The 14,878-nt window shown below is 40.6% G+C and overlaps 1 protein-coding gene across 2 annotated transcripts in view; it reads left to right on the plus strand.

The window, feature by feature from the left end:
* CCSER1 (coiled-coil serine rich protein 1) overlaps positions 1-14,878 on the plus strand; it is a 394,831-nt gene that overhangs the window by 202,140 nt on the left and 177,813 nt on the right. For both annotated transcript variants that reach the window (XM_063135191.1, XM_063135192.1), the window contains exon 5: positions 14,154-14,364. In XM_063135191.1, coding sequence (XP_062991261.1) covers positions 14,154-14,364 — 211 coding nt within the window. The remainder of the gene's footprint in view (positions 1-14,153; positions 14,365-14,878) is intronic.

The following is a 14,878-nucleotide window of genomic DNA, read 5'->3' on the forward strand; positions in this document are numbered from 1 at the left end:
ATTCTGCTGGGCTGGATGTTTGGGCCTCTTCCAATTCTATTATATGATGAGTTAAAACCACCTTCCCCATCCTGATGCCCTCTCATGCCACAACTCCCAGTATGCCCCGTCCGGCATGGATGATGCAGTTCTACAACCTAGAAGAGCCAGAAAACAACACATTCTTATTTGGGGGGGGGGGGGAAGAGATGCCCAAACACAGCTCCAGCTGCCACTTTCCCACCACGCAAATTCTCCAACTTGATTTGTTTGCGGTGGGGTGTTTGTTTGGGGGTGGGGGTGGTATTATAGAATAACGCGATAATACTCTGGCCCTGGGCAATTGTGTAATTTGAGAACAAAGCAATTATGTTAATTTACACACTTAATTAGTTTATTGCTTTTTTGTTCCCTAACAACTTTGTCAAAAATTAAGCTTTGATTCCATTAGTTAATAAAACGTTTGTACATTTGGCAACACCTGCACAGAAGAAACCCTTGGTAACAAATGGGAGTGCCTCATTTCCATCACTTAATGCATAGCTCACAAAAAAGCGATGCCACACTGTTTCCCCCCAGCTCCCGAATCCACTTACAGCAGCTTTATGTTTCCCTCAATTAGATGTTTCCCTCTCTGCCATTCCGTGTTAATGATGTCTAGCGGTACTTGAATTTTAGGCATTCTGCAAAATAGAAGAGTGGTAACAGTGTCTTTATCCAGTGACAATGCAATCTAAACAACATGAGAGCAATACAGTTGAAGTGGGATGGACAGAGGGAACTATCAAAGTAAATAATGCCAAGCAAGAAAAAAGGAGGGAGTTGTGTATTGCAAAGAATGGGGGTGGGTGGGGGTGAGGTGCTGCTGTGTGCCTCTGTGTGCTGGGTGCAGAGGTAAGCATTGTGTGTGCACATAGAATCAGAGAATCATCGACTTGGAAGGGGCCTATAAAGCCATCGAGTCCAACCCCCTGCTCAATGCAGGAATCCACCCTAAAGCATCCCTGATAGATGCCTCTAGTGTGGAAGAGCCCACGACCTCCGTAGGTAATTGGTTCCATTGTCGTACTGCTCTAACAGTCAGAAAGTTTTTCCTGATGTCCAGCTGGAATCTGGATTCCTGTAACCTGAGCCCGTTATACCGTGTCCCGTACTCTGGGATAATCAAGAAGAGATCCTGGCCCTCTTCTGTGTGACCAACTTTCAAGTACTTGAAGAGTGCTATCATGTCTCCCCTCAACCTTCTCTTCAACAAGCTAGACATGCCCAGTTCTTTCAGTCTCTCCTAATAGGGCTTTGTTTCCAGACCCCTGATTATCCTCGTTGCCCTCCTCTGAACCCCTTCCAGTTTGTCTGCATCCTTCTTGAAGCATGGTGGCCAGAACTGGACACAATACTCAAGATGAGGCCTAACAAGATGAGGCGTCTCATGATTTGGAAGCTATACTATTAATGCAGCCCATAATAGCATTTGCTATTTTTGCAGCCTCATTTCACTGCTGGTTCATATTCAGCTTGTGATCTACAGCAATTCCAAGATCCTTCTCACTTGTAGTATTGCTGGCATCGGGAGTAGGAATGCTCGGGCAACTGCTGAGGGCCCACACCTCGTCAGGGGCCACTGACAAGAGCCCTCCGTACTTCCTCCTACTCTACACCATTGCAACCTGCGTGTTCACCTGCCTCTCACAGTGATGGTGAGAAGGAGGCATTGTAGATGCCACTTGTTTACTCGCTCAGTGACTGCCTGCCTCTTAAGCATGCAATTGATGAGAAAGAGAGGGAGGAGCAATAGCGGCTGGTGAGAAGGGCAATTCACTGCGGGAGGAGGCCCACTGAGGATAGCTTGCCAAAGGGCCTTCAAAAACCTGGAGTTGACATTGGCACATGTACACACACATATCCGGAATTCTTATCAAAGGAGACTAGGCTGCCCTGTAAAGTGGTGGAGGAAGGTTTCTCCACTTTTCCAATGGTAGACCATGGTGCAACACCTTTCAAATGAATAAGATTCAGTTGCATTCATTGGCATTCACCAATATGCTTTAATCTAGATGAGATAGAAGTAGTTCATTGGGGATATTGTAGTATGGATATTGGCTGTGTACTCCTCTTTAAGACTTGTTCCCATAATCTGGATTCACTCCTGGCTTTTTTTTGCTGCAGCTTGATTTAAAAACAAATAAAAAAACCAAACACGTCAGGCAAGATAAATATGTAAAAGATACTTTTGGAATGGATACAATAATGAACTTGGTTTCTTTGGACGCTACAAGTACATGTAACATTCTTTGCTGTTGAAAGTACTGTCGACAGCTTGGATATTCAGCAATGAGGTGGTGGTGGGGGGAAATGATGGGCAGTCATACTTCACGTAAACAAAAATGGTGCCGAGCAGCAGCAAATCACGGTAACCGTGGCAGCAAACAGGTGTGAAAGGAGCTGTGAAAGAGTGGGATGCAGTTGTTTTTCCATGGACCTTTTTTGCACCCTTTGATACGATAAGTTTTTGCATCAAAGAACAAGCTTCGTGAACATTTGGTGCAGCACTACAGAGAACACCCTGAAAGACACGCTGTCTGTAATGTCAAAATATTTGACACTTCAGACAGGAACATTCCCATTCCTGTCACTCACTTTGCTTTCTCTGCTCTTTAAACCTTCTGAATCCCTAGTCTTTCACTCATCAGTTTGTCAGCTGCTTGCTCCAAAATGTGTCCTCTGACCCCTGGGATGGGTGGACAAGGGGGAGAGTGAACGATGCCTCTTACCTGGCCAGATCTACACCAAGCAGTATATAGGACTGTGAAAGCAGTATTAAAGCGGTAGATGTATGAGTCATGGCCCCAACGGTTGTCAGTGCATTTCAATACCACTATAAAACAGTAGTGTGGCTCCTGCCTCTTATATACTGTTTTCATAGTGCTATATCCTGCTTGGTGTAGATCTGGCCCTTGACTAACTCAGACTGCGCTCAGTAACAGCAACAGCCCCGTGTATGTGGTGGTGATTATTACTATTGTTTTGGCAGGGAGATTAATACTTTGACAATCCAGCCAAATTTTCTAACATGGTACTCTCTGTGATGCTGCACCAAATTTTCATGATTATCCATTCTTGATGTTGGGAGGTGGGAGAACGTTTAAAGGGGTGCCATGGCTCACAGGTAGAGCCTGTGCTTTGCATGTATAGGCCCCTACATCCAGACTCTAGTTAAAGAATATTATGCAGCAAGGTTGACAGCTGTTGTAATCCAGAGTAGACCAGATGTAGATGGACCTGTGGTAGCTCCATAGGTTCAAATCAGCAGGTGAAATATAGGTTGACAGGAATCTGGTGATAGAGCTACTCACCACAATCCTGTCAACCCATAGTTCACCTGCTGATTTGAAGCTAGGTACCTCTATTTCAGTTTCTCAGAATTTGGTTCAGATCCATCTTTTGGAGTGTCACACAGTCCTAGTTTCTGTAGAAGAAAACCTTACGGAAACATCTTCAAGCAGGCCTAGTTGCCTCGCTCATTTTACAAGCTCACACAAATTCAAAGGCCGCCTCTTGATTCTACATTGTCTTTGTGCCAATCTGGAATCCAGCATGTGAGATTTATTCCTTTGTTTTCTACAGGCATCGTTCTTGTAAACATTTCTTCCTCCACAGTACAGCTGGGTGGGAAAACCCTTTTAATTAATAATTATAGGCCTAGAGTAAATTTGAAGGGAGGAAAAATAGGCATGTTGCAATAAGACAGCAAAACCTTCTGTTGGATTTAATTAACACCATGTCAGGATTCTATGTTCCATCACTTATTTTCTTTATAGAAGTATCTGATATATGGTGCAAATTCAGATGTGTGTTCCTAGGGTTACATTTTCCCCATATCTAGTTAAGTAGTGTTTCCCTAAAATTTATCAGAACTAATCTAACCTGTGAAGTTGTTCTTTTAGAGGGGTTTAGAATGTTGGATTTCAAAGCCTTTGAAAAGAAATAGAGAATTTATATGTATTTTATGATTTATGTCTCCAAATTCATTAAGGCTTCTCCTTAACTGGCGATAAAACGGAGACTTAACATAAAAGCTCTTTTAACAATAACATTAGCTTCTTACTATTTTATGTGATAATGAAATAGGATGATTTTTATAGTTGCCATTTTCTTCCTCACTGATTAATCAAATTACTTATATTATGGATATGAGGAATCTTCAGCAATTAGACACAACCCTTCTATAGTTCATTATTTGTAGGGAAATGTCCCTTTATTTTTTTGCATCGTGTTTTCCACCCCATGGTCTTGGATATTAATTGAAACTCCACAGGGTACCTTGGAAATCCTTGTGGGCATAAATTGAAACTTACATCCAGATTCTACCCATTCCTTTAATAGGATTCATATTCAGATATACATCCAAATGCTGATCTGTTCTTTTTTTACAATGTGATACACACATTTCCAGTTTTATTTTTACTCTCCCCCAGATAGGTTGAGGAAGTGGTGGTATATCAAGCTATTCATATTTCCCCCCCACCCCAACAGAAAGTAAATTGGATAGAATTGGACAGAAAGTGGATTTGGGACAACCAGTTCAACTACAATATCCATGTTGGTCTTTATTAAAACTACTGAATTACTGCTAATTTCTTAAGAGTTCTGCTGAATAATAGTGAGGAACAATGGGATGAAGTAGGGTTAAAAAAAGGATGAAAGTAGGGTGACCATATGGAAAGGAGGACAGAGCTCCTGTATCTTTAACAGTCACATAGAAAAGGGAATTTCGGCAGGTGTCATTTGTATGCCTGCAGCACCTGGTGAAATTCCCTCTTCATCAACATAGTTAAAGCTGCAAGAGCCTTGCCCTTTGGTATCTGGTCACTCTAGTGTAGCTCCTGCAGTTTTAACTGTGGTTATGAAGAGGGAATTTCACCAGATGCTGCAGGCATTCAAGAGGCAGCTGGACAACCATCTGTCAGGGATGCTTTAGGGTGGATTCCTGCATTGAGCAGGGGGTTGGACTCAATGGCCTTGTAGGCCCCTTCCAACTCTACTATTCTATGATTCTATGATTCTATGAAATGACACCTGCTGAAATTCCCTTTTTGATACAACTGTTAAAGATACAGGAGCCCTGTCCTGCTTTTCATATGGTCACCCTAGTTAAAGACTATGGGGCCTGTTTATACACACAAATATACTTCTAAAGCCACTTTTACCTGATATTAATGTAGCTACCGAAGGAATACCAAGTCCTATGAATAAGGTTGAAAAAGTTGAGTGTCTTTAGCTTAGAGAAGAGTAGGGGGAGACATGATAGTGGTCTTCAAATATCTGAAAAGCTGTCAAGCTTAATAGTTGGAGCAGTTTTGTTCTCGGTTGTACCAGAGGGCAAGACTAGAACCAAAGGGCAGAAATTGCAGGGAAACAGATTTCAGCTAGACATTAGGAGAAACTTTCCAACAGCCTTCCTAACAGTCTTCTGCCCTGCTGCACCCTTGTTGTAGTCAACTTTGTTTACTCCTCTTCTTGATTCAAAGGGGTTTCTACTCTCTGCAGTCAGTTCTAGGCATTAAGCCATCCTAGGTGTTTCTTCCAAAATGTGTATTCTTTCTTACAGATGTTTTCCCAGGTTTCCCTCTCTTGTGGTGTGTTCACTTAATTTATTTCAGGCTTAATTTTTAAATCTGACCATGCAAAGGTCGTTGTGGCACTTGGAGGCTTGAAACGTCTGTGGACATCATAATTAATACAAAACAGACCATTAAGATAATAGATTCTAGTTCCATGGATATTTTGAAAGATTATTTAGGGGAATTAGGGACATATAGAAATTTTGTTTTAAAAACATAACATAATGTTCTGATCATAATCTTATTGAATTAGAACAAGAATGGCCAACTGGTTGTCTCACAGCTCAATCCAGCCCTGGAGGTCCCTTATGGCCCTGTTGAAAAAAGAGCTTTGTTTTCAGTGTCACTTGTAAGGAAAAGACACAAAAACCTCCTTCTGCATTCCATATAAATGTTCTTGTATTCCCTTTCAAGGAAAAAGAAGAAACAACAGCCTGCATCTTGTCAGAATGTGGCTTTGGGGAGGGTTCCTATTCATGTGTACAAAGCTGATTCATGTAGTAATTTATACATACCTTCTTCTTATGTACACTGAAATTCATGTATACATGGGCAAGGAGGTCCAGGGTGGCATGAATTCACCTCAACACCCATGGCTTTAGCTATTTAGTGTGCACAGGGTCTCACACACGTAGAGCAATACAGAAAATACCAAAATTTTGCAGGGTTCCCAATCATGTGCACAAAGCTAATGCATATGCCTGTGTAAGTGCTTTATGTACACCTTCAGCTAAATGCATTGGAACACAGACAATGGACACAATCCTGCTTCTTACCCTAGCCCATACATTCACTGAATCTGTGAAGACGGCTCAGTCAGGGTTCCTTCCTTAAGCAACTCCTGAAGAATCTCTGTCTCCTTAAGAGTCCCACCTTCCTTCTTTTTCATTTTTCCCTTCTCGTTGATGTGCGGTTTAGGCTGTAGATGTGGGGTGAGAGACACTCCAGACACTTTAACACAACAGTTTACTAGTAAAGTAAAACAAGCAACTTACAACTAAAGGTATTTAATCAATAGAGCAGAGTGATACAAAAGGAATTAAAAGAAAATAAAAGTTGTGAAAATGCAAGTTCTATTACCCTAAGCTGCACCTAGACTTCTTCAAGCTGCATCTTTCTGCTCCTTCCTTATGGTCTCATTTTTCTCTAGCTCTTCTTGATTGTTGATTGGAATAGTAATCTTTAAAGGGATGAAGAAAAATAGAAAACCATGTAACGATTTACAACAGCTATTGTTTGGACCATTATTCTCCATTAGTGTGTGTGTGTGTGTGTGTGTGCATGCACTGATTGCCATGCATAGATTGATGATAATGACAGGCGTCTTCTTTTTTAACCTGATTCCACCCTCCCCCCCCCAAAGGTGACTTTGAAAAGTCACAGCATGAAAATTGGCAATGAATGCAGCTCAGTGCTAAAAGCTGTAAAATGTCAAATAGCATGCACCTTACCCCATACTCTGCATTTTAATCATCTAGCATGTCTGCCATACACATTTTCAGAGTATTAGCCCTTAGCAGAAAGGGAAGTGCGAAGAGATGGGGAGGCTGATACATGAGCCAGTTAGGTTCAGTTATTTGGACTTGGCTTGATTTAGCTCCATTGGCTTCAGTCAGTAGAATGAAATCACCATAATTGAACTTGAATTGGTTTCTGGATCAGGATGTAAATTGACTTAAATCAGATTTTGTATCATGGAAATCCAAAGAGCCACAAGGAAGAATAAGGAAAAAAGATTCCACGGTAGCATTTCTGATGCATTTGGTTGTATAATGGCCTTATTATTATTATTATTATTATTATTATTATTATTATTATTATTATTATTTCTTTTCACGCTTGTGGTGGTTTTTTTAGATGGACACGATGGCCTTTGCCAAGTCATGTTGTCTTTTACTGATTCAGGAATTTCCTGACAATTGAACATGTTTTGAGTATGACTGCTTTCTGGATGTTGGTATGGATGTATTTTGCTAGGCCCAGTTTCTGATGGTTTTCAGTATAGTTTTTTGATGTGATGCTGATGACTGATGTGACTAATGGAATAATTGTGACCTTTTCCTGTTGCCATAGTACTTTAATTTCCATGGCCAGTGGTGTATAATTTTCTTTCTTTTCCCCATAGTCAAAACTCTCTGGGTGGTTTACAAATGACAACAACAACATATGCTGGACCTGTTCAAGCAACACAGTGCCATGTGGCTTTTGCTATGCAGTAACAATCTGAATCCATTCAAAGTCCTTTTGGGTAGGAGATTTGTGTTAGCATCTAATAATAATAATAATAATAATAATAATAATAATAATAATAAGAAGAAGAAGAAGAAGAAGAAGAAGAAGAAGAAGAAGAAGTGGTATTTATTCATTCATTCGTACCCCATTTTCCCCTTCCCACAGAGTGGCTTATGAAATATAAAAAAGCATAATGATAATAACCAATCCTTAAAACATATTTACAACAAGCTAGAAGCAGCAGCAAAAATACAAAGAACCAAAAACTAACAACCAAGTCAATAAAATTAAGCAACAGCAAGAGTCAAATAACTGCTTGCTGAAAAACAAACATCTTCACTTGCTGGTGGAATGCAGATAAAGAGGAAGATGGCCTAAGCCCTTGGGGTAGGGGGTTTCCCACCAAGAAAGCCTGTGTGTGTGTTGCCACCAACCATGTCTCCAAAGCCAATCAAACAGGAAAGAGGGAGACAGCACAGCAGCTGATCTGAAATGATGAGCATGTTTACATTGGAGGAGACAGTCCAACAGGTACCTAGGTCCTAAGCCATTTGGGGCTTTAAATGTGATGACCAACACCTTGAATTGCATTCTCAAACAAACTCCATACTTATATGGTGTTGAGAGTCAAAGTAGTTCAGACGCAGTAACACTTAGAATAATCCTCTAAGGTAAGTCACGATTAATCCCCACATTGTAGATAGAGAACTGAGGCCATGTAGTAAGTTCCTGGCTGTGGTAAGATTTGACCTAGGACTTCTTCCAGTACACAGCTCCTGTTCTCCCCTATACTCTACCATTTCTTATACAGTTTGAAGGCTGCAATCCTATGCATATTTCCTTGGGAGTAAATCCCATTGAACCCAGAGGAAGGCTGGAGTAAAATCGTAAATTTTCAGGACCTTCTTAAAAGCCTCCAATGATGGGGCCTTATAGACCCCCTCCAATGACAACTTGTTCCAGAGGAGTGGTGCCACTGCAGAAAAGGCTTTCTCTGTTGTGTCCTCACCCACTTCACTGTCCTCCTAGTTGGGCAAGGGAGAAGGGCCTCTCTTCCTGACCTTAAAGAATGGGGAGGCGGATATGGGTGCAGGCAGTCCTTAAAATAATTTTGTCCCAAATGTTTTAAGGCTTTAAAGGTCAAAACCAGCATTTTAAATTGGGCTTGGAAACACACTTATTAGTAATGCACTTAGTAACATTGCTTCAGAATTACTATAACATCTAGGGTCTAAGGTTTTGCTTAAACTTCTGTTTTTAGGACAAAATCAATGACAGTACGTAATGCTCACTGCAGCCTTTTGACCTGCTTGTTGAGATTTTTTGAGCCTGGATGTGTTTGTTGGTCTCTCTCTTGCTAAGCCGGTGTCAAGATGTAAAGGCACTAGGAATCCATTGTGGGTATTCAGGCTAATTCTACCATGGCAGTGTTGCAAGTCCTGTTGATGAGAACTAAGAAGATTACTTAGCTTAATCTTTGAAACTTTGTGACAGTGAAGTTTACATTCTTGCAAGCTGTCAACCATCATAGATATGAAGATCAGTAAGAAGGAACTAAAAAGCTGAGAAAATATGTTGTTGTTTTTCATTTACATGCATGCATTCACACATACACACACCAGTCTGTAAAAAATCTGATTCTCAGATTCATTGTTGAAATAGTATATTCACTACAGTGTAATGCAGCCTTTCCCAATTTGGTGAGCTCCAGATGTGTTGGACTACAACTCCCAGTATCCACATGCAAACAGCTGTCTGGGGAAGGCTAGCAGTTGTTATTCAAGACATCTGGAGGGTGCCAGGTTCAAGAAGGCTGATATAATGTCTAACTTCATCTTGCTTTCACAGCCTTCTGGAGCTTTTGTTCCCTATTAAATTAACTCTTCCTCTCATTATCCAGCCCAGCCCTGGAAAAAAAAAATTGACCATCTGCCAGCCGTCTGTTTGGCATGTTGAGCATGTCAAAATTCCCAAGTACAACGTCTCGTTATGATGAATGAGAATCGGAATCAGAGCAAAAATATTATTTTAGCAATAGTGCTATTCCTTCCCCCTTCTCTCTTGCCTGGCAACAGGGCCCAGATGACTGCTCTAGGAATCAGGCCAGGTGTAGATTTGAGGGCCCCCAATAAGGTGAACAGCTTGCAGTGGGCTGGGGACTATTCATGGAGGCAGGGGGAGTGGTAGAAAGAAAGGAAAAGAAAGAAGGACATGTGTATTTTTGTGCATATTTTCCCCAATGTGTACATCATTTGTGTACATCTCCAAAATGTACACATTTTTCTCCCATTGTTTAAAGCGTATTTGTGCACCTTTTTTCAAAGGTATACATTTTTAATGCACATTTTTCAAAAGGACGCATGCTGGCAAACCCATTTTTGGGGTTCTCCAATTACATTGTAACCTAGGAAGTGTGATGGATTTCGACTGCAAATTGCAGCCAAGTCTGCATGCAAATTTGGTAAGTCATGAACAAAAATGAATTTCTCATACACCCCTACTGAAAACCTGAGTCTCAATTAGTGCTGGGATGAAAATTCTGACCATTCCATTTCAGCATTTTGTGGGGGGTGGGGAAATGAAAACTCAGGTGAAAGAGGCTGGTAGAGGTGAGAATTTTCTCCTTGGTGAGCGGGTAGGGTTTCCAAATACCTTTTTAAGTGTAGCCAGTTGTTGAGGGTCTTCTTTCTTTCTTTTTATTTCTTTAAAAACACTCCAGACATTTTCAGGAGCCCAGGAGTTCTTCCTGAGTGCTTATTGCAGAGGGCAAGGTCACATAGGCATTAGACCTACCTGAAAGTCTGGGACGGAGGAGGGGAAATCTCGCATTGCGGTTAACATGAGATCCCTCCTCCATTTACACGTAAGGCATGACGACCTCAGAAAGAGAGGTGTCGCACCCACCATTTTTTAATGTTTTAAAGGAGACGGAGTGCACAAATGGTCTTGCGCAAAGGTAAGATCCCCCCCAATTTTAACTACTTTCCCCACTCCCCCACCCTACCCCCAATGGGCGCGCAACTTAACCTGCGGAAACGGGTCACACACTCTGCGGTCTTGGGCTGAACCCAAGACCTTGGAAAAAGTGGTCCCAAAGGGGATGGGTATATCCCAGGGCCAGGGAGGGATGATCCCTCCCTGATCCTGGGATCCCCTGTGCATCATCTGGATGCACAGGGATGATCCTGGGGTTCGCCCCAGCATAAAGGCTGGTCTAGCTAAGGCCATAGTCTCCAATAGCCGTTCACTAAGAACTGCTGGGCAACTCCAAATGCTGAGTGAAGGGGGTGCTTAAAAACTAAAAAAGAAGAAGTAAGAAAGAACTCCCCCAGCAATCAGCTACACTTAAAAAAGGTATGTGGAAATCCTGTCCCTCTCCACAAGGAGAAAATTCTCCAAATTTTCCCCCTCCCTGAGAAAGAGGCAGAAAAAACAATGCCTTTTTCACAGGGAGAGAGAAAGTTTCCGAAAATAGGGTGCTGAATTCAGCCCTGCACTAGTCTCAATGCTAAACGGTAAGCCCATTCTTGGTTCTGCGTTGCCATTTACCAAGTCCACCTTTGATTATCGTTTTGAAATGCCTTAAACCTTTGAATGCCAAATATCAGACTCTTTGTTTTTAAATAGAAGCAGCCTTTGCAGAAGTTGTGTCCATTGTAAGTGTTTGTCTGTTGCACCTCAAGGATCTCTTCAGTCTGTTTTTCAATTTAGTACTTTTCCCCAAGGGTACCCTGCAGTTTTCACACAAATGCAGGCACATATGAGTTCACATTTTCTCCAAACATCCTTCCATCTGTGAAAGTTGCTCTTCTAATTCTCAAGGAGGCAGTGGGAATTGAAAGTTGTGATAGCATATTTTTCGCTATTCTTCATGTGAAAAATTACAGGAAAGAAAATGCATTTTAAAAGATGCTTGCCTTTCTAGTTGTAATGTGGCTTGCTTCTCTTTCTAGCTGTAACAATGCTAAATATGCCATGAGATATTGGCCAGATCTACACTTTGAAAACAGTGTGAAAATGGTATATGGAATGTTGCTGGGCCCAAACAGTTGTCAATACTATTATAACCCATTATAAAGCAGTAATGTAGATCCTGCCTAAATGTTCGATGACACATATTTTGGGAAAATTCTCCTCCACTTCTCCAGTGTGGTTTCCCCTACGTTGTGTTCAAACCGTTTCTGTAGATCCATCAACACAACCCATTGTTTACTCTGGGGAGAGGTATGTGGATTGTATAATGACTAGAGAACTACTGTCCTATTGTTCATGCCTTAGTTGGTGCTGAGTTTTACGAACTTAAAGTAAAGGTGTTGTATCGAGTGATGCCATTTTGCTAGTGCAAATCTTCTACCACTTATGGAAATCCCATTTTCCATCCTTGCACAAATATCAAATCTAATACTTTACATTTGCACAACTGCTTTCACAACACATTATGTTTTCATTGCAATACATGCTGCTTGCTCTAATTGCTATGCTAGTGCTTACAAAACTGCTAGTAGAACACACAGCCACAAGGAGAACATCACTTCTTGTACTTTTTCAGCTAGTGTTATGCTGGGTACTATCCTATCACTATATTTTAGACTAAATAACTCAGTGTGGTGTTGTGCTCATTGAGGATAGGTCTAAGTTCCAGCAAAATAGACCTGGGATCATCCCCCCTCCCAAACTCACATTTCCTCTTACTTCAGCTCCCTGTCTGATACAGATCTGAGTCTGAATGAGCTCCATGATGGCATTTGGAAAACTTGAGTGAGCTTCAGTTTTGCTGCTTCACATATCCCTAGCTTTAGGGTCCATTCTCGGGACCTCAGGTTGGCAAGTTTATATACACTGAAGAGCTAATAACACATTCTGTTTATATAAAGCAATGGCCTTCAAATAGTGGGTTTCCTTACAACCTGACATTGGGTCACACCAGAGATGCAGCCACCATGTTCTTTATTAAGTGATGGGGAAAGATGAAGTAATGCAGAAAGGTAGGAGGTATAGAGAGCTATTAAGAGAAGGCTGGGACAAAGCATGGGAAAGAATTAGAAATACATATAAAAGAAATGAAAAGTGGCTCCCATGTACATTCTTTTATTTTATACAGGTATGTATATTGTCATACTTGCCTGTTGGTCTCCGATTATCCCATCTAAAACCACTGATATCTATCCTTTGCTGTTTGTCTCATCTTTCTTAAATATAACCATATTTTTTCCTTTCCTCTTTGCATGGGCTTCCTTTCCTATATCATGTTCATTTAAACAAAAAAAACCCTTTATCTTTGGAACTCATTGCCTCCAGATATTGGTCTATGAGTCAGTCCCTCATTCTCACCAAAAAGTGCTTGATGTCACAGGTGTTTGCCAGGTTTTCCTAAGAGATTGTAGCTTTATGTCTTGCTTCCTTGACTAACTTTCCTTACCCTCTCTTCTTTTGAATAATGATGAGTTGTAAGTCTGCAAGGATCTATATGGTCCACCAAGAGTTCTTTATTGTGTCTTAGCCAATTGCCATAATACACAAACACAGAATAAAACACTATACAATTTAAAACTCCACCAACAAACCATTAAGAGTTGAATAGTTTTCCAAACAGCATTTAGACTTCGTGGCACGTATTTGTAGAGCATTGACAAGGAATTTGGAAGTTCTAAAATATACTTCTCAGCTTCAGACAATAGGAAACAAGCCTTAACAAGGGATGGCCTTCCCTTGAATGATCTTAACAATGGATGAATGTATTTGGTTCTGAGATCATTATACATAGAGCATTCTAGCAGTACTTGAATAGCATCTTCAGGTGATACAGAATTGCAACCACATACTCTATCCTTCTTAGGAACATCCTTGTGCCAACCCACCCAATCTGCCAATGGAAGAGCATTTAATCTTGCCCGAGTGAAGGCAACCCTCATTTTAATATTTGGTAGATCTACGAGGTATTTTGGAAAAGATAAATACATGGGAATATAGGAGGCATAGAAACTATTAGATTGGCAAGTCTTGATCTCAGCCAATCACTTATATGGTACACCACCTTGGTTTATTATTATTATTATTATTATTATTATTATTATTAATAATAATAATAATAATAATAATAATAATAATAATAATAATAATTGATGATGTAGGAGGTTGGGATTATGAGTTATCCGGGATCTGAAACTATTGAAGACTGCTGATTTAAATCGTTGTGTCTACATGGTAGCAGGATTTGCAGTGTAAATACATACAGTCTGTTTGAACAGTGCTTTATCTTTTAATACATTTCCTAAAAACTGTTTGCGTTGGCATCTGATATATTGTATTATATCTTGACAGGAATCTTTCTCTCAAGTTGTCAAAGGAGGTGGATCGAGGAGAAGTGAAATGTCCTCGTGTCAGCCAACTTGCCAGCAGCCCGTCTGTGGAATGGCCTTTTGCAGCCATGGAAGAAGGTGGAGGGATGGAGTCTTTGCCCTACCGGCTGATGATGCAAGACTGCACAGCTGTCAAAACATTACTACTGAAAATGAAGAGGGTTCTCCAAGAGGTAAGGGTTTAAATGACTGCAAATGTATTATTTGTTTCTGTTAATGGTTATAAGTTTGGAAAAGACCCAAACTGAGTGACTACTGGAAATTGCGATCATCTAACATTCACTTTTGCCAAATACTGATTTATTGACAAAATTATCCCTGAGGACTTTGTGCCAGAGTCACATGTATTGCGAACAAATCTTTCACTGTCAGATCTGGATTTTTTTAACATTTCTCGAGTTTTTATTGTTTATAGCCAATGGCCATCACAACACAAACACAAAGCACACAAGTATAAAACAGAAATATATTCGATACAATAAAGAAAGAATACAATAAAGTGATCAGGATTTAAAACATTCCCTCCATTTAACCCCCTTAGGGTTTGACAGTGGTATGGTTTAGAAAGGCTGCTCTTTTTTTTTTTTTTGCTGCTAGCACACATTCAGCTATCCTATTATAGCTGTTGAATTTGTCCACATCAGCCAACAGCCATCTAATTTCAAAATCATCTGATTGGCCTTCTAA

Source organism: Elgaria multicarinata, chromosome 10, assembly GCF_023053635.1.
Source record: "Elgaria multicarinata webbii isolate HBS135686 ecotype San Diego chromosome 10, rElgMul1.1.pri, whole genome shotgun sequence".
NCBI classification, from domain to species: Eukaryota; Metazoa; Chordata; class Lepidosauria; order Squamata; family Anguidae; genus Elgaria; species Elgaria multicarinata.